The 23309-nt window shown below is 46.0% G+C and overlaps 1 protein-coding gene across 3 annotated transcripts in view; it reads right to left on the minus strand.

Moving 5' to 3' along the window:
- GALNT17 (polypeptide N-acetylgalactosaminyltransferase 17) overlaps nt 1-23309 on the minus strand; it is a 410474-nt gene that overhangs the window by 14552 nt on the left and 372613 nt on the right. For 2 of the 3 annotated variants that reach the window (XM_008141499.3, XM_054714817.1), the window contains 3 exons: nt 18241-18426; nt 15676-15813; nt 9548-9643 (listed from right to left, as the gene is read on the minus strand). In XM_008141499.3, coding sequence (XP_008139721.2) covers nt 9548-9643; nt 15676-15813; nt 18241-18426 — 420 coding nt within the window. The remainder of the gene's footprint in view (nt 1-9547; nt 9644-15675; nt 15814-18240; nt 18427-23309) is intronic. The other variant, XM_054714818.1, reaches the window with a different exon arrangement.

Below are 23309 nucleotides of genomic sequence, written 5' to 3' on the forward strand. Positions count from 1 at the left end.
CTCCCTCTGGCCACAGGTGGCATTTCCTATCCCTAGCTCCTTTCGGCACTCAGCCACTCTAGGTTTCCTGTCCTCTCCCAGAGCCATTGGTCCCCAAGGACAGGGGTTGCTGGCCCAAGCGCTTCAACAATACTGCTGAGCAGCCAGTACCCGAGGCAGCTATCCAGCTCATCAGGCTCTTTGGGCTGGGACAATGGGTTTCCTGTGTTGAACCCCTGACCCAGAGGAGGCAGGGGGCTGCCTTGCTCTGCTCCTGCACTTCTTCCTTCCCCCTCTTTATTTCCCTGGTTTGACCCAGAACCCACATGCCCTGGCCTGGATGGGGCAGATTCCCGGAAGGCTGGGGCCTTGCATTGGACTGGTGTCAGCTCTGTGTCCCCAATGCCACCCAGTTGCCCCAGGTCCTTAGCTTTCATGGTATCTCATCTCTGGCTCCTGCCCCTCCCTCACACCTTCTGCAGTGGGGGCAGAAGGGCTGTGCCTGTTTTCTGCTCCTGGCATGTTCCTGAGGAGTCCCAGGCCAATCATCGACTTGATCAGCCTCGACCACTGGAATTCAGAGCCTTCACAGAGGAGTCAGATGTGGGCCTGGGTATGACGCTCATGTGTGAAAGTTGAGGGGAAGGTGCTCTGAAACGGAACCTGCCCTGAGACTCAGGTCCAGGTGTCTAAGGACACCACACAGCCCTTACTCTCCAGGCCTTGGTCTGGGTCTGTTCATTTGCATAATGTTATTTGACCAATGACAATGACCCTAAAAAGGTGGGGGCATGTCTCCACGGAAGAGACTCTATTTTTCACTCCTGATTCTAGAAGCCAAAACTCCCACTGGCACTCTCCTCATTTTGTGGACCCCTCCCGCTGGACTGGTCCTCTCACGCTGTGTCTCCCACTTGAGCTCAGGGGCCCATCCTGGAGCTGGTGCCAGGCTGTGACTACTCTGGGCTCAGCTCATGGCCACAACACAGGCCTGGCCGAAGCAGCAGGCCCATCCTGCCAGCAGCTGATACACCATTTGTGACTCCTCATTGAGCACTAAACATCTGTAGATGGCCCACCATGTGCCCAGCCTCCTCAGTCAGAGAGAACATGTCCCTGGGATTTGGGGCCTTCAGCATTGTAAATTGTGCCAAGTGGGCTAAAAATTGTGGTTCTCAGAGGGGTGAATCTGGGCTGGCAGGTCAACCGATTCCTATATTTCTGTCAAGATAAATTCACATATTTCTCTCAGAAAAAAAGAGAAAGTCTTAAATTTCTGCTCCCATATCCCATAATTTGACCCAGGGGAAATTTAGTTTTGCTCAAATTAAGACTACAGAACATCTACTTTCCAAGCATTAATCCTCAGCGTTCTCTACACTTTCCACTAATGTTTTAGAAATGTAATTAGTTCCTTTCTGTTTAGTTTTCCACTTCCTTTCACTCTGTCTTAATGGTGTTTTCCAGTTCTGGCCCCCGCTGCCACCCACCTGTCTTCTCTCTTCCCCTGAAAGTCAAGCTTCCAGAGCGTTCTCTCCATCATGCCTCTGCCTCCCCACCTCCCTTCCTTCCCTGCACCCACTCCAGTCTGACTTCCACGCCACACTCCACGGAGAGTCCTCCCTCCCTCGGTTTCTTTGTTGCTACATCTAACACGCAGCGTGGTCTACCTTACTCTAGGCAGCAACATTTGATGCTACTGTTCCTTGGTTGTTGTGACCATCTTTCTTGTGTGAACTGCTCTGGCTCTGTTGTCCACTAAACATGGAGATGCCCTAAGGCAAGCATGTCAAACTCCCAGCCGGCAGGCAGCATGCCTTGTTTCCCTAGGGTCTTTCCTAGGACTATTGCTCTGATGTCCCTCAGTACACACCCTGGAGCCCCATCTGTCCTCAGCACTGGGTTGGAATGTTTGGCTGCCTGGAGGACATCACCACTGGGATTCTCAAAGCCCACTCTCCCCAAAACTCACATTTCCCCAAACAGAACTCATCTTCCTCCCCTGAAACCTTGGTAAGTCCATGGCCAAACCCACCATTTACATGGAGGATACTGAGATTGAGCTGACAAGGACCCGTCCTTGTGCATGAATCCTTCCTGAAAGGGTTTCTTGAGATTCACCTTCAAGATGTGGCTGGTTGACCTTCAGTCTCCATGGAGGGCACATTCTCAGGCTCTGCAGGAATTTCACAGACATGAACCCAGCCTTTGGGAAGCAGTATCAGGCAGTCAAGATGATTGATAGGAGTCCCCTGAAAGCAGGACCCATCGTCTATGACACTCAACCCCCTGAAGCTACAGGAGGAAGCCATAAGGAGGCCACACAAGCAACCTCAGTGTGTACATGGCACCTCAGTGATCCCCAGGTGGGTGAGATTCCAGCATGATTTCTGATCCATGGCACTTTACACAAACCCTAGCACCTGAGCCAGGCAGGTGGTAAGATGAGGACAGTCTAAGACATTCTGCTCCCCACATCTGGCCTTCCTCTGGCCTCCTGTGGGAACCCAGACTCCTGAGGCCCCGACATCGGTACCAGTGGCCCCAACTCCACTAGCCCTAAACTCTTCCAGATCTACCTTTAATTCTGTTTGGTCATGATCTCAGATGTCCTCCATTCCAAACAAGGAACATATTCCCAAATAATCATTCAGTGGACACCACTGAGCCAAAGAAAAATCAAAACTCTGAAGTAAATGACCAACTAACATTTTGCACTAACTCTGTAGTGCTGAAGCCCTAAACGCCTTTTCACCAGCAGCCTTCTCCTCCTCCCCCTTCACGTCCTTCAGAAGCAGTGGTATTGTTTCTTTATTAATTCTGCGATATAAAAAACAACCTAAAAAACCCCCAAGATGTTTCTTAAAACAAAACAAAAAAAATGACTAGAGCAAGCCGCCAAAACATTAACAGAGATTTCAGAGTGATAGGATTATGGGTGATTTAAATTTGTATGTTTTTAAACTCCCTGTAAGGCTGCTGTATCTTGAGCAAAAAAGAAAAAAGATAAGCAGTGACTTTTTTGAATTTGACAGCTCTGGGCAAGGTAGGAATGTTAGTTAATAGTGTGGCCACCACCACGTTGCTCAGTCTGGGTTCCTTATTCCACGCCCAACATTAACACAAAACCTGCCTGGATCCCTCTGTGTGTCTGGAGAGAAGTCAGCTAACATTTTAAAGAGATATGAAACTTTTAACTAATAACTTCTACTGGAAAACAATTTGTGATTGTAGTTCAGATTTTCTGGAAAGAACAGCTCATCAACCCATTCTGGCAAGACAGAATGTACAGTAATTCCTTCTTAACCCGGAGTGCTCCTTGAGCAAGGTCAACGGTGCGTGCGTTCACTTCTGTATGCCTCTTAGGAAATGGAGTTCGCCAGCTCCCTGTGTGTGGACTTTGAGACCCACTTTCAGGCATAATTAGAAGGAGGGAATCGGAAACTGGAACTTGAAAAGGGAAGCAAAGCAGATGGTGGAGACAGAGGTTCAGGTCCCCCATAGACTTCCCCAAAGCCCCAGGAAGCAGAAAGGCTACCCCTGCCCTCCACGGAAGTCTGCAAAGAGGGCGGGCATCAGGGAGGCGCATGTGGGCTGGATGGAGGCAGGGCCCAGGAGGCAGGAACTAACAACCCTGAAATAATAAAATCAGAAACATTTAGGATATTTTTACAAAAGATGAGGCAGAGAAACAAGAAGAAAAAAAAGGCTCTTAAATATTCCCACTCTCTGTGACAAGGCAAAATGAATTTATGAATGTCTCACTGGAATGCAGGGGGGTGGGGTCGGCTTTTAAATATTACATAAGAGATAGGGAATGGAACTGAGCGGCACAGAAACTCCGCCGTGTCTCCCACAGCACAGGTGTCTTCTGCCCTGTTTTCCTCTCTCTCTCTTTGGTGTATGTGGCCAGTTTTCCTAACATAAAAAGTCCCTGCCCTCACGCCTCCAACCCTGTTGGCCCTGCTTTGACCTCAGGGTGCTTTCCAGAAATCTGAAGGAATTACTGGGTTTGCTTCCTACCAAATGTGGGAAGCCCTTGCCCAGAATCATGGGCTTGTTTTATGGGGCAAAGCCATGGGGGGAGGGGTGTTAACGTCAATGTGCTCTCAACGGCTCCATCCCCTGAGCCCCAACGCCTACATGACTTGGTTTGGAAGCTACGAGGCTACTGGATGTCATTAGCTTCTGTGTTTCCAAGCGCCTTCCACATGCTAACAGCATCAGAGCCTGCCACTCCAGCGGGGCTCTGTGCCTCACTTGGCACATGCATCATTGTGACAAGGCTGGGGATGATGTGTCGCTGAAGGGATGAAGCCATCAGAGAGTAAGTCCAAGATCAGATTAAATTTAATTATGGGATGGAAGAATTCTCATCTGTCATTCTGGTGATGAATTAACTGAGGGGAGGGTTGTGAGCTTCTCAGAAAAGAGGGAGAGGAAGAATAAAATGTATTGACAGAAGGACAAACAGAAGGGACCCGTGGTGCCCTCCCTGGAGCCCAGAGAATCAGAAAGGTCCTTGGCACAGCCCTCAATTCCTCCCCACGGTGCACACCTTGTCTTAAGAATGCCCCACTACTGAGTAGCTGTTTCAAAGTTCTCCCAGAAGTCCCTAGGGCCCCCCATCACTTGGACCCTGTGCTGGTCATGCCCTGTCCACGCATGGGCAGCTGGAGAGCTATGGTCCTCACCCAGGAGGAGCCTACAGCGGGGACATTCTATGTTTGTACATGGGCAGCATTTATGTGGGGTCCCGTGCACACTCCCAGTGAAGCGGGCCCCAGACCTGATGTGTGTAAAGCACCTGGGGCAGAGGCAGGATTCACTCCAAAGGGGTCAGGGAATAGAGGGTGGGAGGGGCAGAACTGCTCTATGTCTTAACTGTGGTGGGGTTACTAGACCACATGTTTGTCAAAACTCACAAAACTATACATTAGAAAGAATGAGCCCTGGCTGGTTGCTCAGTGGTTAGAGTGTTGGCCTGCAGACCAAAGGGTCGTGGGTTCAATTCCCAGTCAAGGGCATGTACCTTGGTTGTAGGCTCAATCCCTGGCCCTGGTCTGGGTGTGAACTGGGGGCAACCAATTGATGTGTCTCACATCAATGTCTGTTTCTCTCTCTCTCTCTCTCTCTCTCTCTCTCTCTCTCTCTCTCTCTCTCTCTCTTCTCCTTTCCTCTCCTCTTCGCTCCCCTCCATTCTCTCTAAAAAGTCAATGCAAAAAAAATATCCTCCAGTGATGATTTAAAAAAAAAAGTGAATTTTATCTTAGAAACTCAATTATATAAAAACTGAAATAGTATTATGAATTTAAAAAGTTAGGCTGGAACACTAAGCATAACCTGGACCTGCCCTGGACAAAGAGAGACATACCTTCACTACTATCTGTCTAACACACAATTTTGCACATAACAGATGATCAATAATTGTGTCGATTGGGAAAAAAGGCACTTGGAGGTGAGTGTTAACACGCAGATTCCTAGGCCCCACTTTCTGTGTGTGTGGGGCAGGACTCAGGGATCAGCATTTATCAGGAGTTCCTGGTGGCCAGCAGTCCCGTGGACCACACCTGAGATGCTGGGTGGGAAGCCCTAGGGCTCTCAGTACTATTCTCCCTGTTGACCACCCTCAATCACTTGCCATAGCCAATTGCCTGATTGTCCATCAAACATGGAGTATGCACCCCCCACCTCCTCTCCTTTGCTCTGACATTCCACTTGCCTAGCATTGGCTCTATGCAGCTCTTTCTACCATGGCCGGCTATGGGATAGAGAACATTTGGGGTCTCGAGGACTGGAGACATGCTCCCCAGATGGCAGAGCAGAGTGCCCAAGTTCAGGAGTCACACAGCTTGAGTTTGAAGAGTGGGACGGAACACACTACATGAGTGTCTCATCAGTAAAGGGGGCAGTCACTACCTATGTGACTGCACTGAATGCGTCACTAAAATAGAAAAGGGTTTATCAGCAGCAGCATTTTGGTTCCCTGCCTCAGCCCAGCCAGGCCTCTGGCCTAAGTGCTCAGAGCTGTGTGTAGGCAGGCCCCGACCTGTGGCTCTGGACCTCACTGCACCTGTTACAGGGCGGGGCCCTCGGGCAAACAGCTCAGCTTAGAGCAGCCCCAGAGCTGTCGGAAGTGTTAAGGGGTCAGTAAGACGCTCCATGCCCCCGAGCCCCTCAGGGCAGCACTGCCCACCTCTTTCTCTCAATTTGACCTTTGCCACCAAGGGAAATCAGGAGCAGTGGATGGGGAGGGTAAGGGGGTCAGCTGAGAGAGAACACAGGGAAGGGCTGCCAAGAAGGCCATTCCCATGGCCTTTACCCCTGTGGGGCGACCTTGGCTACTCCATCTTGGGGACCCACCCGACCTGGGCCCAGGATGGCAGCAGCCTGGAGCAGGGTGAGGGGCTGTCACATCCTTGAACAAGACTCTACTGTAAATGGGGTCAAGCTAACACCAAAGGCTGCTGCTGTGTCCTTGATATCCTATTTTTAAATGAAGGTTAGGCTAAAAAAAGAAATGAATGTGTGTCTAATCCAAATTAGTAACCAGACCAAACCAAGGCTGGTCATAGCTCGCTGGCATACACTCGCCAGCGGACAGGCTCTCTGAATGGCTGGGAACCATTTCCATCTTGTTGACAAACACATGTTACCAGACAGGAAATTACCCTCCTCAGTGCCTATTTTATCTCTGTTTAATTGCTGTTTGACAATAAATTACAACAGAGTCCATTAATTAAGCTAACAATGTCCATGGAACACCAATTCCTTCTTCTGGGAGTTGCCTTATTACAGAGCTTTGAATTAGTCTCCATTAACCCACAGCACTTTATGAAGCAGTTTAAAAAGATGCCAACACACGTGACTGGTGGGGAATGACTCCTGGTGTAGAGGGAGCTGTTAGGAGGAAGGGGAGAAACCTTGACAAGCCAGGGGAGGGGCAGCCTGGTGGCCGGAGGGTAGTTCCGAGAGTGCACTCTAATTCTGAACACGTGGTAGAGCAAAACACACCATTAGACTTACTTTACTGGTAAAGTATTGCCTGGCCGGCATGGCTCAGTGGTTGAGCATCGACCTATGAACCAGGAGGTCACAGTTCGATTCCCAGTCAGGGCACATGCCAGGGTTGTGGGATGTGCAGAAGGTGGCTAATCAATGATTCTCTCACATCACTGATGTTTCTCTCTCTCCCTTCCTCTCTGAAATCAATAAAAATATATTTTTAAAAAGCAGTTGATGGAAGACAACCATGGCCGACTTACATGCAGCCTAGAACTGGAGGCAGCAACGAGCAGCCTAATTTGGTCTGCCAGTCCATAATCAGCTACATGGCAAGAGCATCCATCTCTCTCTGGACTCCTCCGGGTCTCTGTGCCCAGTCTAAACATATCATTCCCCAAGGTGAGCCCTTCAGTGACTCTCCATTGCCCTCAGGGTCAAGTCTCAGCAACCCTGGCATCATCTGGGAACTTGTTAGAAATACAAAACCTCAGGCCCTACCCCAACCTCCTAACTCAGAAACTCTGGGGGTGGGGCCCAGTAGTGGGTGCTTTCACAAGCCTTCCAGGTGATTCCCCGGCACAGTGACGTGTGGGCACCTGTGCTGTGGAGCATTATCAGGCCACGGCAGATCTGCCTCTCCATCTCCCTTCTCTCAGCACTTCTTTCCCTCTTGCATTCTAAGCTCCGGGCAAAGAGGGCACCTCTGTCTCCCAGCACCCAGCACCCTGAGCTATCTTGCTCCTTCCACACTTACTATGCTGTAGGTTTCCTGCCTCTTTACTAGTCTCTCCCCCTCAAGTGTAAACCACTTGAGAACAGGGTGGCTATCTTATCAGCTACCAAATGCAATTGTGACTAGCACCCACAGGAGGTGATCAAGATGTATCTGTTGAGAGAATGAGTGAGTGAATGGATGAAGACACTCACTGGATTCTTTAGTCCATGCTGCCTTTGATGCTAATACCCCATTTCCCAATGGGAAGGAGCCCACCTACCCAGTCATTCTCCTGCTCCCCACGGCACTTTTAGCCAACTGTCAATTCTGGTAGGGCCCACTAATCAATCTTGAATTAAATAGATTAGATTTGAACTTAAAATGCTTTGGTTGTGCTAGACTCTGCTAGGTGACCCTGCTAGCGGTTCTCAACCTGTGGGTCATGACCCACAGGTTGAGAACCACTGCTGTAGAGCCTAAGACCATCGGAAAACACAGATATTTACATTACGATTCATTAACAGTAGCAAAATTACAGTTATGAAGTAGCAACGAAAATAATTTTATGGTTGGGGGTCACCAAAACATGAGGAACTGTATTAAAGGGTCGCGGCATTAGAAAGGTTGAGAACCACTGTGCTAGAGGGCCTGGATTCTAGCCTGCTTTGCTAACAGGCACTTGCCCCTCCATGCTTCAGTTTCCTTATGCTGTCTTCTACTTCCCAGAGCGGTTGCAAGGACCAAAGGATTCAGGATTTGACCTGTCTGGTATTTCTCCTTCGGAGGACCCATCATCTTGAAGGGCCGAGGGTCTGGACTATGAGAACTGCCTGTGATGATGGCAGAGGGAACACAACTCTTCTTCCCAGGTCCTGGCTTAGCAGGAAACAAAGTTCTCCGAGCAGACAAAGCTGCGAGCCTTTATGAATGCATGCATGAGTACGTGTGTATGAATGTAAATTTGCATGTGAACAGGTGCGTTCATAGGACACGAGAGAGACAACAGAAGGTTTCAGGGTACTTTGTCCAGTGTCTTCCTTTCACAGGAGAATCTGCAAGTCTGGCTTTGAACCAAACATCTAGTACTCCTCTGGAATTGAATAATAAATGTTTTCCCAATTTGTAGCTTGCCTTTTATTGCTATTGATTGACATAAAATGTTTTAAATTTTTATGAATGGCAAGTGGAATGACATTTTTGGATATGCTTATTCCCAATCTTCGAGAATTTCTGCTAAGCTCTTTGCACACACACACACACACACACACACACACACATCCACACCCCACCATTGGCTAGCACAAAGTTGTCAAAGGAAATTCATTTACCAGGCTCTGTTTTCACTTTGTTGGTTGATCATTCTGTCCTTTTTGAGCTATCTTGTGTGTTCTAATGAGAGATCAGAGAACACGTGTTCTCTGAAATGTACTGCAAGCACCTTCCTTTTTCCCAGTCAGCACCTGGCTCTCGCATCACTTACAGACCAGGTCATTCTTCCGATCAAACTTATGGTGGCCTTCCAGGGTGGACATGTCAGTCAGGTTTTCACCAGGGAATCTGCTAACTCTTTCTTTGAAGTTGTAAGCAGGCTTTTGTTTATAATTATAACTCATACTCTTCCCTATTAGCAAATGATCCTCCAGTTTACATTTTCCTTTCAGAACGGCTCATGCCCATTGATCCTCTCAATATCTGTGCTGATGTAACCACTTGTGAACCTCACAGAGAAACAACCAGAACTCTCCCCACAGAACAGGTGACCACCACCCAGGTAGAAGACAGCAGAAGTCCCACAAATCCCCTGTGGGCCGCTGAATTTACTCTTTTCCTGGTCAGGGATGCTCCTACCTGGGGTCCCCAGCCGTGGCATGGGTACAGTATTGCCGTGTGGTTCTCCAGCGGCCCCTGGTCCAAGCAGACATCTTTTGCCTTGTTGTTGCGAAGCTGCAGGAATAAGGAAAACATCATCCATCACAGCTCATCTGGTGGAGCTGCTGCTGCCCAACTACCGTTCCACCCTGTCATGGTCCCAGCCACTCAATGGGGAGGTCAAGCGACACCCCACGTGGACCAAGGCCTGCGTCTGCGAGGTGATCCCTCTAGCAGAGCCCTTCAGAGGATGCCGTGGGCACCAATCCTGTGTCTGTGACCCTCACCCACACGGCTCCCCCTCCCCAGCATGAAAAAGGATCTCAGGAAACATCTGGACAAAGAAACACTGGTCAGCCATTGGTTTTTCAAAGTGGGCTTCAGCACCAATGCTGGTTTTAATAACATTAGGAATCACAGGTCAGCTTCTCAGTTCATTACTGACATAGAGGCATGGAAAACAGTCATCAAAAAGCAAACAAAGGCCTTTCCATCATGCAGAACTCTAGCAATGTTCATTTGTATATTCAAAAAATACCTACTGAATGCATACACCGGGCCAGGCACCAAGTGTTCAAGAGTGCACCTTCAAAGGAACAGACAAAAGTCCCCTAATTTGGCCCTCCAGGTGCACTGTGTTCTATGTGGGTGTCCATTCCACCCACCACCCTGCAATCTCAACCAGCGGGAAAACAGCAATGCTGGCCTTCTCCATGTACACGGTCCCCTCCAGATTATGTTCTCCATGGAAACCAAACTAACTGGGTAAATCAAGAAGAGGGGTTCAGCCGAGGCCGGTTTGGCTCAGTGGATAGAGCGTCAGCCTGCGGACTCAAGGGTCCCAGGTTTGATTCCGGTCAAGGGCATGTACCTTGGTTGCGGGCACATCCCCAGTGGGGGGTGTGCAAGAGGCAGCTGATCGATGTTTCTCTCTCATCAATGTTTCTAACTCTCTATCCCTCTCTCTTCCTCTCTCTAAAAAAAAAAAAAAAAAAGAAGAGGGGTTCAGAGACGGAGGGGAGGTGGCTCCTGAGCTAAATGCTAAAAGGGATAGTTGGAATGATACTGGCAATGTTCTGTTTTTCAGCCGGATGGTAGCTATGTGGACGTTTGCTTTATATTGTTACGCTGCACATGTATACTTTATGCACACTGTATATGTGTTATATTTCATATAATAATGCCTAAAGGAAAAAAAAAAGAAGTGCAAAAGTGAACTAGGGGCTAGGGCAGTCCAGGCCATGAGGGTAGTATGGACCAACCATAGTATTTTGAGCAGAGGAGTTGGTGGCCCAATGTTTCGTGCACACTGACATGCTTTTGCATGTAGGAAGCCCTGTCTCATGCAGCAAAAGTCAGGCTATAAAACATACACATACCTTTCTTTAAAAATTATTTTAAGACATTCTAGGTAACATAGGTAAATATATTTTAAAATCAATAAAAAGTGAAGTATTGCCTAAGTAAGCCTGGACACTGGCACTGGATGTCCAGTGAGGCAGAAATGCCAGAGCTGACATCTGCTCAGAGGGGTGTGTCTCCCTTCGTCACTGGCTGGGCTCTGGTGTGGTGACAAGAACTACTAGTAGTAAGCATTAAATTACACCTGTCAGAATATTGGTAAATTTTGTCACTGAACTGAATTTGACTACAAAGTTATTCTTAAAGAATGTATAAAATGCAAATAGCCCAGCTGGTGTGGCTCAGGGGTTGGGTGTCAATCTATGAACCAGGAGGTCACGGTTCGATTCCTGATCAGGGCACATGCCCAGGCTGCAGGCTCCATCCCCAGTGGGGAAAGTGCAGGAGGCAGCAAAAGGTTCTCTCTCATCATTGATGTCTCTATCTTCCTCTCCCTTCCTCTCTGAAATCAATAAAAACACATTTTAAAAAATAGTGGCATCTAAATAATGGTAGATTTTGTTACAAACTAAATTTGACTAGTGTGACTTTTTTCATTGAATGCGATAGTACATCTGAAACACATTTCAGTTAATGGTGAGCTCAGCAAACAGAAGATGCTGAAAATGTTAACAATGCCTGGGAATTGGAGTAGGTTTTGTTTTCATCTTTATATTTTCTACAGAATGTATGCATTAAATGTATTACTTAGAAGAGGAGATTTTTGCATAAGTAAGATGTCCTCCCCACCCCAAAATCAACTACAATCTCCAAGGCCGTCCCCCTGTTGGACTCCAGAGACATCATTTCCTCCGTCCTGGCCATCTTCCCGCATTTTCCCATTTTTATTCTTCCTTTGTTAGTACTATTTTGTTCTTCTAATTATAATATTATTACATAAACACTGGTGATACCTGGGAGACATGAAAAAGTCCCCACACAAAACCTGCCTGTCCCACTTGCTTTTAAGAATTACATTATCAATACTTTTCTCAAGTCATTAAACTTTTGTACTAACTTTTTGAAATAGCTACAAACTATATTCAAACCATTAAGACAGTATATTTAACTAACCTTCAAGTCAGATTCAGAATTTTTGATTAAAAAAAAAGTCACTAAGATGAACAATTTTACTCTCAAATCTTTGTCCTCATTTCAGATTATTTGCTTAGGAGAAGAGTGGAATGGCTATCATTAAGCCCTGTAATACATGCGGTTCAAATTGCTTTTTAAAAAGCTCATTTCAATTTGCACTCTCACGAGAGGATATGTGGCTTTTCATATTACCAAGACCTTGCTGGCAAAGTACCAGCACATATTCTAACAATGAGTATTTGTTCACTTGGTAGTAGGAGAAAAGCTGTCACAATGTATTTTAAAATTAGTTTTCACTTCTTTGATTATAAAATAAATTAGTAATTTTCATGTGTTTTTCAACTATTATATTTTCTTTTGTACTTTATTTTTCTATGGGATTTTAAATTTTCTTATTTAGGTTAAATTTTTTTAATTTAAATCAATTTTCAGGGCTCATTATATATTAATGATACTATCCATTCATCTACAGTATTTATGGCATACCTATTTCCAGTTTGGCATATATTTCTCTATTTGGTTGATATATAGATTACTTTAATATTTATGAGCTCAGATCCATTATCCTTTTCCTTTGCATTTTCTTTCATGGCTTTGATTCTTAGAAAGCCCTTCCTTCCCCTTTTAGAGATCAGATTCGTATCTATTTCCCTATGGTTCTATTATGGTTTCTTTTCTTTCATTTAATGCTATAGCTCATCTGAAATTCACTTTGGGATATGGCAAGCTGTTAGAATCTAAATTGTTTTCTTTTCCAAAGAGCTAGGCAATTTACCTAATTATCTTACAAATAATCCATTCACTGCCCACCATTTTCCAATGCTTCCTTTATGTTTGATCTTACTTTGGTAACAAAAAACAAACAAAACACCCCAAACCATGCTTTTTTATTTGAAGAAGAAAAGACTTCATAATTACTGCTGTGTGCCAGTTACTGTTCTAAGAACTCTACACATCATATGTTTCATCTTCCCAACAACCCCATGCAATAAGCATTTCCTTCCCCCATTTCACAGATGAAGGAATGGAAGCTGAGAGGAGCCACCTGGGGTAGTGGATTCATCCAGCAGGCTGGCTCTGGAGTCTGCATGACACAGACTGCCCCTGAAAGAAGCAAGCTTCCCTTTCCTAATTCCCGCTCAGGAGAGACACCTCACCTGAACCCTGGTGGTTTAACCTGGAGCTGATTACAATAGCCAAGATCTGGAAGCAGCCCAAGGGCCCATCTATAGATGAGTGAATAAAAAATATGTGGTATATTTATATAATGGAATACTACTCAGCCATAAAAAAGGAGATCTTATCCTTTGTGACACATAGGTAGACCTAGAGAGCATTATGCTAAGTGAAATAAGCCAGAGAGAGACAAGTACCATATGATTTCACTCATATGTGGAATGAATTTAATGAATAAAATGAACTAAGAAGCAAAATAGAAACACTCATAGGCCCAGCCAGCATGGCTCAGTGGTTGAGCATTGACCTATGAACCAGTAGGTCACAGTTCTATTCCTGGTCAGGGCACATACCGGGGTTGTGGGCTCAATTCCCAGTTTGGGGAGTGCAGGAGGCAGCCAATCAATGATTCTCTCTCATCACTGATGTTTCTCTCTCCCTCTCTCTTCCTCTTCATCAATAAAAAAAGAAAAAGAAAATAAATGAAACAGACTCATAGAGAACAGACTGACAGCTGTCAGAGTGGAGGGGAATTGGGGGGCTGGGCGAAAAAGGTGAAGAGGTTAAGCAAACACACACACAGGAGCGTGCGCGCACGCGCGCACACACACACACACACACACACACCCACACACACCCTCATAGACACAGACAACAGTATGGTGATTACCAGAGAGAAAGGTGGGTGGGTAGAAGAAGGTAAAGGGGGGATAAATGGTGATGGAAGGAGACTTGATTTGGGATGGTGAACACATAATACAATATACAGATGATGTATTATAGATCTGTACACTTAAAAAACTATATAATTTTATTAACTAATGTCATCCCAATAAATTCAATAAAAATTAAAATAATAAAAGGCACCAGGCATAAAGTAGGAAAATTCACAGCTATAGAAAGAGTAAACATGCTAAATCAAAGAATGCCTTGCTAGCTTCAGTCTATACTCAGAGATGGAGAATCTATACTAATAATAGAGGAATATGCAAATTGACTGGGATGCCATCACAGTAACAGTAACGACCAAACAGCAGGCTGTGTGGGGCGACAAGGCTGGCAGGGGGTATAGTGAGGGATGACCAAACGACTGAAGAGCAGGCTGTGTGGGGCAACCAGGTCAGCAGGGGGGTTAGTGAGGGACAACCAAATGACTGAACAAGCAGGCTGCATGGGGCAATCAGGCCAGCAAGGGGGCAGTTGGGGGCAATAGGCTAGCAGGGGGGGCAGTTGAGGGGCGACCAGGCCGGTGGTGGGGCAGTTGGGGGTGACCAGGCCAGCAGGGGGGGTAGCTGGGGGCAACCAGGCTGGCAGGGGAGACAGTAAGGAGGGACCAGGCTGGTGGGAGGGGCAGTTAGGGATGATCAGGCCAGTAGGGGGGCAGTTGGGGTGACCAGGCCGGCATGGGGGGCAGTTAGGGGCAATCAGGCAGGCAGGCAGGTGAGCAGTTAGGAGCCAGTGGTCCCGGATTGTGAGAGGGATGTCCGACTGCCGGTTTAGGCCCGATCCCTGGGATCAGGTCTAAACCAGCAGTCGGACATCCCCCAAGGGGTCCTGGAGAGGGTGCAGGCTGGGCTGAGGGGACCCCCCCCATGCATGAATTTCATGCATCGGGCCTCTAGTTTGTGTATAAAAAGCACATATGTGTGTGTATAAAATATATGTTTTTAGTAAAAAAAAAATATACATACACAATAAAGAAGACTGCACATCAAAATGTACACATTACTATGCCTAGATCCAATCCCGGCTACATGACTGATAGGCTGTAAAACTTAGGTAATTCATTTAATTTCTCTAAGTCTCAGCTTTCTTATCAATAAAATGGGAAAAAATACTATTACCTCATAAGGTGACAGTGAAATGAATTCATATGTAAAAAGCACTTAGAATAGTGCGTGGCATTTTGAAAGTACCCAGTGAGTGTTTATTGCTATTATTTTAAAACTTTTCTAAAATCTATATTTATGACATTTATAATAAGAAAGAATTCAGGTGTAGGAAGGTGCTATTTTCTCATCATAGGAAATCCGAGAAGCACATCTGCACCCTTTCTTTGGTGGTAAATGGCTCTGGGCCACAGCGTTGAGCAATGGAGAGCTCTAGTCCCCACCTCACTTTATACCCAACTTCCTAGTGAATGTCCCATTTACAGGTCCCAGGGGACTTCAAAATCAAAATGTTCCAAAGAGAACTCATTAGCCATTCCACACCACAGGCTGAAGGATGGCCCACGCCCCATTGTAACATTCCTTTTGTCTCTTCTACCAGCCGGTGAGAGCCCTGCTGTCAGGGACTGCACCATCAAAATCCACTCACTGAATGAATGAATGAGTACATGAATGAATGACTCTGTTCCTTATTTTCCCCCATCAAAGCAATATACAACCCATGGCTCAGCCATCCAAGCTGAGAGCATGTATGGTCTTAATTACCTCCCCGTATGCAATGGTGTTATTGTATCTTCTCATTTCTGGGTAAACGTGGTCCAGGTACCACTGGAAATTCTTACACTTCAAACTTTTCCTTAAGGCTCTTCTTTCAGAGACATCACCTATGTCGATTCCCGGGTTCTGAAAGTAGAGAGAAGCAAAGGGCATTAGTGACTGGGGAGCTCTGGCCGAAGCGTCACCCTCGGGAAAACCGTCGGAGAGAAATCTTAATTTCTCTGCAAGCTTACTCGGAAGGTCGGATTAAGGGCACCTATTTGATCATCTATCCCCAAGCTAGACACTACTGTCTCTGAGCGCATCACACGGTCCCCAAATCAGCTGCCCCGATCATCGCTGTGCAAAAGGGGTCCCGGGACATCCTATGTGGCACCCTGTATTCCCAGCTGCGCCTCTCCCACATTTTCTGAGTGACTATCCGGGCCAATTATCAGAGGAATTATTTGATTAAGACAAGGAAATAGATACCTCTACACCACCTCCTGTCTTTCTTTTCTGCACAGGTGTAATTTCCCCCTTTGTTGGCTCTTTGTGGAGTTCATTTATGCAGAAGTGAAATAATTTTCCATCGCAAAGCTTGTAATAATGTCCTAATGAATAATTCACTCTGCTTTTACAGAAATGAACCTGTAATGGGCTGCTGTGTGCTGACAGGGAGAAATAAAGTAGCTGAAATATGACTCCACAGACTCAGCCACAAGATGGCCCTGAACTAGTGGATACAGGCTGCTCTCCACAGAGGCGGGGAAGCCACGCAGCATCTTGGGGGTCCAGAAGAGATCAGATGATTTCATTAAGATTTCTTCTTCAGCAGCCAAACAATGATTTCCAAAGGAACAGCCCTTTAAATGTCAAACATTAAAATTCAAAGGCAAGCCTGGGCTCCGGTATTTACCTCTTTGTTTTAATATACTTAGCATGATTAACGAGAATGGCCATTTGTGAAAAGTGTGGTAGGGGACACTGGCAATTAGGGACCAGAGGCGGTTTGTGATGATGGAGAAGGCATTGGGACAGTCGGCAGCCCTGAGGTCTCAGGACTCTAAGTCACACCACCATTCTAGGTCACAGCTCCTCATGTGCAAAATGGGAAAAATAACACCTGTTCCACTGCCATCACAGGGTGTGGGCAGAGGTGAATGAAGACTGGACTTCGCATCCCTCCCCGCCACATGCTATGTGCAAGACCTTAATATTAATAAGCAAGTCACTTCTAACCCCCAGAGCTTCGGTTTACCCATCTGTAAAATGGACATCACACTAGGTTCACATCAGGTTAGTATTTATCGAGCCCTTAATTTTTGCCATGCTCTGTTCTAAGCCTCATTTTTAGCTTCCCAGGAGCCCCAGGAGAGAAATGTGAACAATCCCTGTTGTACAGATGAGGAAACCGAGGCAGATGGTTCCTAAGTCTTGAGGTTGTTTTGAGGGCTAAATGAGATATTACAAATAAGAAACTTATCTAGAGCCTGGGACATAGCAAGGGCTCACCAAATGTTGCCTATCTTGATACCATAACATGTAAAATCACTTACAGTGTCACAGCTCAAAGCACTACATTGCCATGGGGGTTTTCAATACTGTAGAACCTTATTTCCACAATTGTAACAACAATGATGTAAATGCTTCACTTTTATCCTCGTTATCCACAGACCTTGCACATATTCAATTGCATTTCTGCTGTTTTGGGCTCCAGCTTCCTGAAACACAAGGGCTGCTATTTCTCAGCAGGAACATTCTAGGCAATCCTCTCCAGGGTATGGCTTGGACATCTGGCTGACGAGGTAAAGCCAGCTGTGGCTGGGGGTTTGGCTCACCCTGCTGTGTGGCAGAGGACAAACAACACTCACCGACATTCCCATACCCCTGCCAGGCACTGCTCTAAGGATGTCACCGGTACTTAGATTTAGTACTTTAGGTCTAAAGTACTAAAGTACCACCGAGGAAGGAGGACCTGCTATTATCCCCTTTTTATAGCTGAGGAACCCAAGGTACAAAGGCTGTATACATGGATTCATTCAAGATCTCATAACTAGTAAGTGGCAGGGCTGGGACTCAAAGGGCTGCAGTAACACGGGCATTTTCCTGGGCTACCTTCTGGGCAGAATATGGGGAAGAGCTGAAGAGCCATGTAAACAAGGGATTCAGCATTTAGTGGGGGCACATGTCACGAGGCAGCTGGAGCTCCACGGGAGGGCAAGCCGTTAGAGCAGATGACAGGGTCTGGTGCCAACAGTTTTGGGCAAGGATCTTCTGAACAGTTCATGTTCAGAAGCAGGGCATCCAGATGACTGTAATAAGACTGGGACTAACCCAATATGACCCTCCTAGTCCTTATAAATGAATTTTGGGGTTTCTGTTGTCACAGTCCCCCTGTACAGTGAGGGTTCCAAAACCCGGAGCTCTGTGGACCCCCTCAAAATGCGTTCATAATTTTGCAAGTCTGAGTATCTTTCTAGGGAGGAAGCATCAGCTTATCAAAGGGATCAATGTCCCGTCCAACACAAGGATCACTGTTCTAGGGAGATGGGGAGGGCTGCTGGGCCCTACCTCCAGCGGCAGGTTCCACGCTATGTACACATGAGACTTGTAATCGTCCATCCAGACCTCAGCCACCCGGAGAGCATTCCTCTTGGTGTAGAAGCCGATGTTGCTATTGTATGGCTTCTTCTTCCGCTCGATGTGGGCCACCCGTGAGCAAGGCAGGACCTCCATGCTGCCCCCGCAGAGCCATACCTGGAGGTGCAAGGACTTTGTCAGCCTGAGAGAGACATTCCCAGAGGTCACTGCCCCTCCCCGAGGCCCCAAGGCAATGGCTCAGGAGACCTAGCGTGAGTGAGAAATAACATTTTAACATATAAAGCCATATGAGATTTAAGGGTTGGTTTGTAACCGCAGCCCTAACCTAACCTAACCTAACCTAACCTAATTAAAACAGGTAGAAGAGAACATTTGGGGAATTTTTATAGATATGTCTAGAATATTAAAATCCAGCTCTGGGTAAGAGTGGCCCATCAAGGTGCTCCCAGGGACACATGGCTTTCTCTGTTCTCAGTAGTGCATTGGCATCCATGTAAGTTCCCCCCGCCCCACCTGCTGGAACTGTGCCCGGCAGATCTAGACTTGAAAATTCAAACTAAAAAAAACAGGCCATCTTTGTTCACATCGGCACAAAGTACCGGTATACAGGGGTCTAGTTCTGCATTGTTAATATGCTCCAATGTGGAGTCCGGAGAGCACAGATGCCTGGCATTCTGGAAGCATCCAACCCAATAAGATCATGTACAGGCATCACTGTTCCTGGAATAATCAGGTGGAAGGCTGACATGATGGTTGTCTTCGAGAGATGCAAAAGCCCAAGGAAGCGACACATGCTGTTCTCTGCCTGGGCATGGCAGGCGTCCAGGCTCCCAGGCCCTGCTTCCAGGGGAAAGCTGGACCATCCAACCACTCTCAGTCCCAGGCAGGAAAAACAAAGCATTTCTGATTGCCCAGAAGGATTAATTTGTGAAAGTGAAATGTCCTGCTTCTTGGGAAAGGAGGAAGAAGACACAGAGAAATTTCAGGGACCTGTGAGATGTCCTGCTGTGAGCTCCTGTGTACTCCCCAAAAATGACAGTGTGCTGGTGAACTGACTCAGGTCGGCACAAAGTATGCTCATCCCAGATGGGGTCATTTCAAGCCATTCTACCTTTAGTCTCCTGGAAACCTGCATCCTTGAGTAATTGTCCACCTCTCCTGGGCCTTTATTGATTAAATTTGGTGGCACAATTCATATGTGTGTGATCCTCTGTTTCTATTTCCCAAATCTGGTTATATCACAGGGAAATCATATATCTCTGGAACATTCTCCTCATCACCAAGAATCCTCTCTCACTGCTCATGCCTTCAATGAGGAGACAGTGAGCTAAGGGATTTGTAGACAGTGGTGGTTCAGACTAGTTTGATTTGGAACCTGATAACTAGGTATCCCCTTGGGTTGAGACAGACCCATTAGAAGGAAGCCAAGTCAGGGAGGCAAAATATTGCAAAAGATCTGTGGGGAATAGGGGCAAGACACCCTGCAGGGTAAAACAAGGCAGCTGGATTACTAGGGGTGAGGAAAGACACAGAGTTCCACAGTTATGTGGCATTTGATAGTTTCAATATTCAGGGGGCTCTGGCTGGGTAGCTAGGTTGGTTAGAATGAGCCAAGGTTGTGGGTTTGATCCCTGGTCAGGGCACATACAAGAAACAGCCAATAAGTGCATAAATAAGTGGAACAACAAATTGATCTCTCTCTCTCTGTCTCTGTCTCTCTCTCTCCCTCTCTTCTTTCTTCTATCCCTCCCTCCCTCACTCTCAAGTCAATAAATAAATATTTTTTTAAAAGATTCAGGGAATAAATGAAAAGACACTCCTGTTCACCAATGAGAAAAGTTAATATTGTTAGGATGGCAATACTCCCCAAACTGATCTAAAGACTCAGCTTTCCACAAGGGTGCCAAGACAATTCAGTGCGGGGGAAAGAATAGTCTTTTAATTATGTTGGACAACTGCAAAAGAATGCCTTTGGGCCACTACCTCTACAAAAATTAACTGTAAATGGATCAAGGACTTAATGTAAGAGCTAAAACTGTAGAACTCTTAGAAGAAAATACAAGAGCATATTTTCATGACCTCGGATTACACAAATGTTCATCAACTGATGAATGAATAAACAAATGTGATATATCCATACAATGGTATATTATTTAGCAGTAAAAATAAATGGAATTCTGATACATGCTATGATATGAATGAACCTTGAAAACATTATGCTAAATGAAAGATGCCACAAAGAACCATATATTGTATGATTCCATTTACATGAAAAGTCTAGGGTAAGAAAATCCATAGAGACAGAAAGTAAATTGATGGTTGCCTAGGACTGGGGGTGGGTTTGGAGAAAGGTAGAAAGACTGCTGGTAGGTATGACGTTTCTTTTTAGGGTGAACAAAATGTTCTAAAATTGTGTTCATCATTGTACAACTCTAAATATACTAAAAAGCCACTGAGTTGTACACTTTAAATGGGTGAATTATAATGGTATGTGAGTATCTCAACAAAGCTGTGACAAAGTAAATAAACCAATAGACAGATAAATAAGTCCACAGAGAGATGGAGAAAAGAAATTCCAGGGTTGGATTCCAAGTTGGGGAGGTTCCGGATGACTGAGGAAAGCCAAGAAGGGGTGGGTTCAAGCACGGATCACAGGCGCAGGTATATGAAAAGCCTCAGCAAAAGCCAGGAACCCAGTTCCAAGAACAGAGCCACCAAGTGGGAACAGAACCTGCAACCAGGCCTATTTGATGCCAATCCTTGGTAAACTGTCCAGACCAAGGTCAGTATTGCTCCAAAGCCCCCAGTGCGATTATGCTCACGAGAAGGCTCAAGTGGCCTTGTTAGGAGTAGAGGTGAGAAGGGAAGAGGAGCCAGGTTGCACCCTGTGTCAGATACCAAATCTCTTAAATGACAAGGGAGCGATGATGTCCCAGGCCGAGAGGCAGGCAATGAAACACTCCTGTCCTGTGTGGCAGGAACCTGGCTTCCTATGCTGGGCTCTGGCACATGGATATGAGCTGGCATGCTCAGTGAGAACCAACTCACAGCCACTCGGCTCTTCCTGTATAGTCTGGGGTGAGGCAAGGGGCTCTCAGACTCTGTTGGACCCAGAAAAGACAGTGAATTACCATGGTAGGCACTGGCCCAGATTCCTATAACATCATCACAGTCCCTCTCAGTCTGGAGAAACCTGGGTGTCAACTGAGAGATGAGTGGATAAATAAGATGTGGTACATATGTACAATGGAATACTACTCAGTCATAAAAAAGAATGAAATCTTGCCATTTGCAAGAACATGAATGGATCTAGAGGGTATTTTGCTAAGTGAAGTAAGTCAAACAGAGAAAGACAAATACCATATGATTTCACTTATATGTGAACAAAAAAAACAAAAAAACAAATAAATACACAAAACAAAACAGAAACAGATCTATAAATAAAGAAAACAAGCTGATAGTTTCCAAAGGGGGAGGGAGATGAGGAGATAGGTAAGAAAGGAAACAAACAAACAAACAAACAAACAAACGAGAGAGAGAGAGAGAGAGAGAGAGAGAGAATCACAAGACTCTAGGTCCTAAGAAGTCTTAGACAAAACAAATTTCTTCTGCTTCAGAACAATTGATGCCCTGGAAGAAGAAGAGGACACTATGGGAGAGGGATGCCAGTGGGTGGGTGGCATTGGTATCTCCAAGAGAGAGAGAGAGAGGGCGGGGGGAGACTTCAAGGGTGTGCTGGTTTAATTCCATCTGATGCATGTTTCTTTCATTCATTCAACTCATACCATTTAATAAATATTTCACTAACTCCTTAGAGCCTTAAGTTTGTTATCAAACTAGGAAAATTTGGTATTCCCAGAATTACCCCTGGATCCCAGCCTCGTCAATTGTCCCTGATTGTCCTCTATATTTTCTCAGTTGAAGTCTCCCATTTTCCTTCAAGGACAGAATGAAAAATTGTCTTACATTGCTGGTTCCAAAGGCTGGCTGTGCCTTTGAATCACTAAGAGAGTTTTTTTAAAATTATAAATGTCTGGGTCCCACCCCAGACCTAAGAATCTAATTCTCCAGGGGCGGAGCTGGGTGTTTAAAGAGTTCCCCCACTTTTTATGTTGTGATGTGTAACCAGGTTTGGGAACCACTAGCCTAGGGCTTTTCTGAGGCTGTGGTGTTATGACTCTATATCACAGGGGCTGAAAGAAGCTAGGATGTGCCTGGCCAAAGCCGGTTCAGCCTGGTAGTGGTTCCAGGTGTTGACAAGAGGCAGGGCATCTAATGTGCCAGGTGCTGCCCAGCCCACGCTCTCCTAGGGCCTCTGTCACTGAGGTCAGCAAGGGAGGAAAGTCTCTCTTCAGTGGGAGCCTGAAGCCACTGCCAGGTGCAGGTGAAAAGCTTGTGGGGGACGCCAAGGAGTCAGAACCAATGTGACTGGTTTGCTTATATCATCTATTCTTTTAGGCAGTGGCCTCCAAATGTTTTTGATATTCATTCTCCTCTGGAAAAAAATTAAAGCATATCCTTCAATATGTTTAGTTTATCCATTTTAAATTATATGCACATGCTACTGTACTAATATATTTTACACATGATAAATTAACATATATATAGAAATTGAAAATGATATGAAAAGCGAAGCATTATTATATTCCTCTTGTACCCCAGTGGATTTTCTTGTGTGGCCCACTTTGGAAACCACTATAAGAATTCAAATATTCAAGGTCAAGTCTTATCCCCCCATTTTAAGAGACCAGCTGTTTATCATGGGCAGCGGGAAGTATTCAGGAATGAGGAGGTTTGGGCCAAAGTAACCTAGTGAGAATTTTCAACTCTGTCATTGAGAGCCATGATTACGTGAAAGCCACTTTTCAGAGATGCTCCAAGCACCCCCGGGGGCACTGCAATTTTGGAAAGAGCCTCAGATGCTGTTACAGGAGGAAGCCCAGAGCCCTCTCCCCACCCCATACCACAATCATTCAAATTGAACAGGAAGCAGCAGGAGCCAGAAAGAATCCCTGGTGCTCTCCTGAGCACTCCATTCC

Source organism: Eptesicus fuscus, chromosome 4 (assembly GCF_027574615.1).
Source record: "Eptesicus fuscus isolate TK198812 chromosome 4, DD_ASM_mEF_20220401, whole genome shotgun sequence".
Classification (NCBI taxonomy): Eukaryota; Metazoa; Chordata; class Mammalia; order Chiroptera; family Vespertilionidae; genus Eptesicus; species Eptesicus fuscus.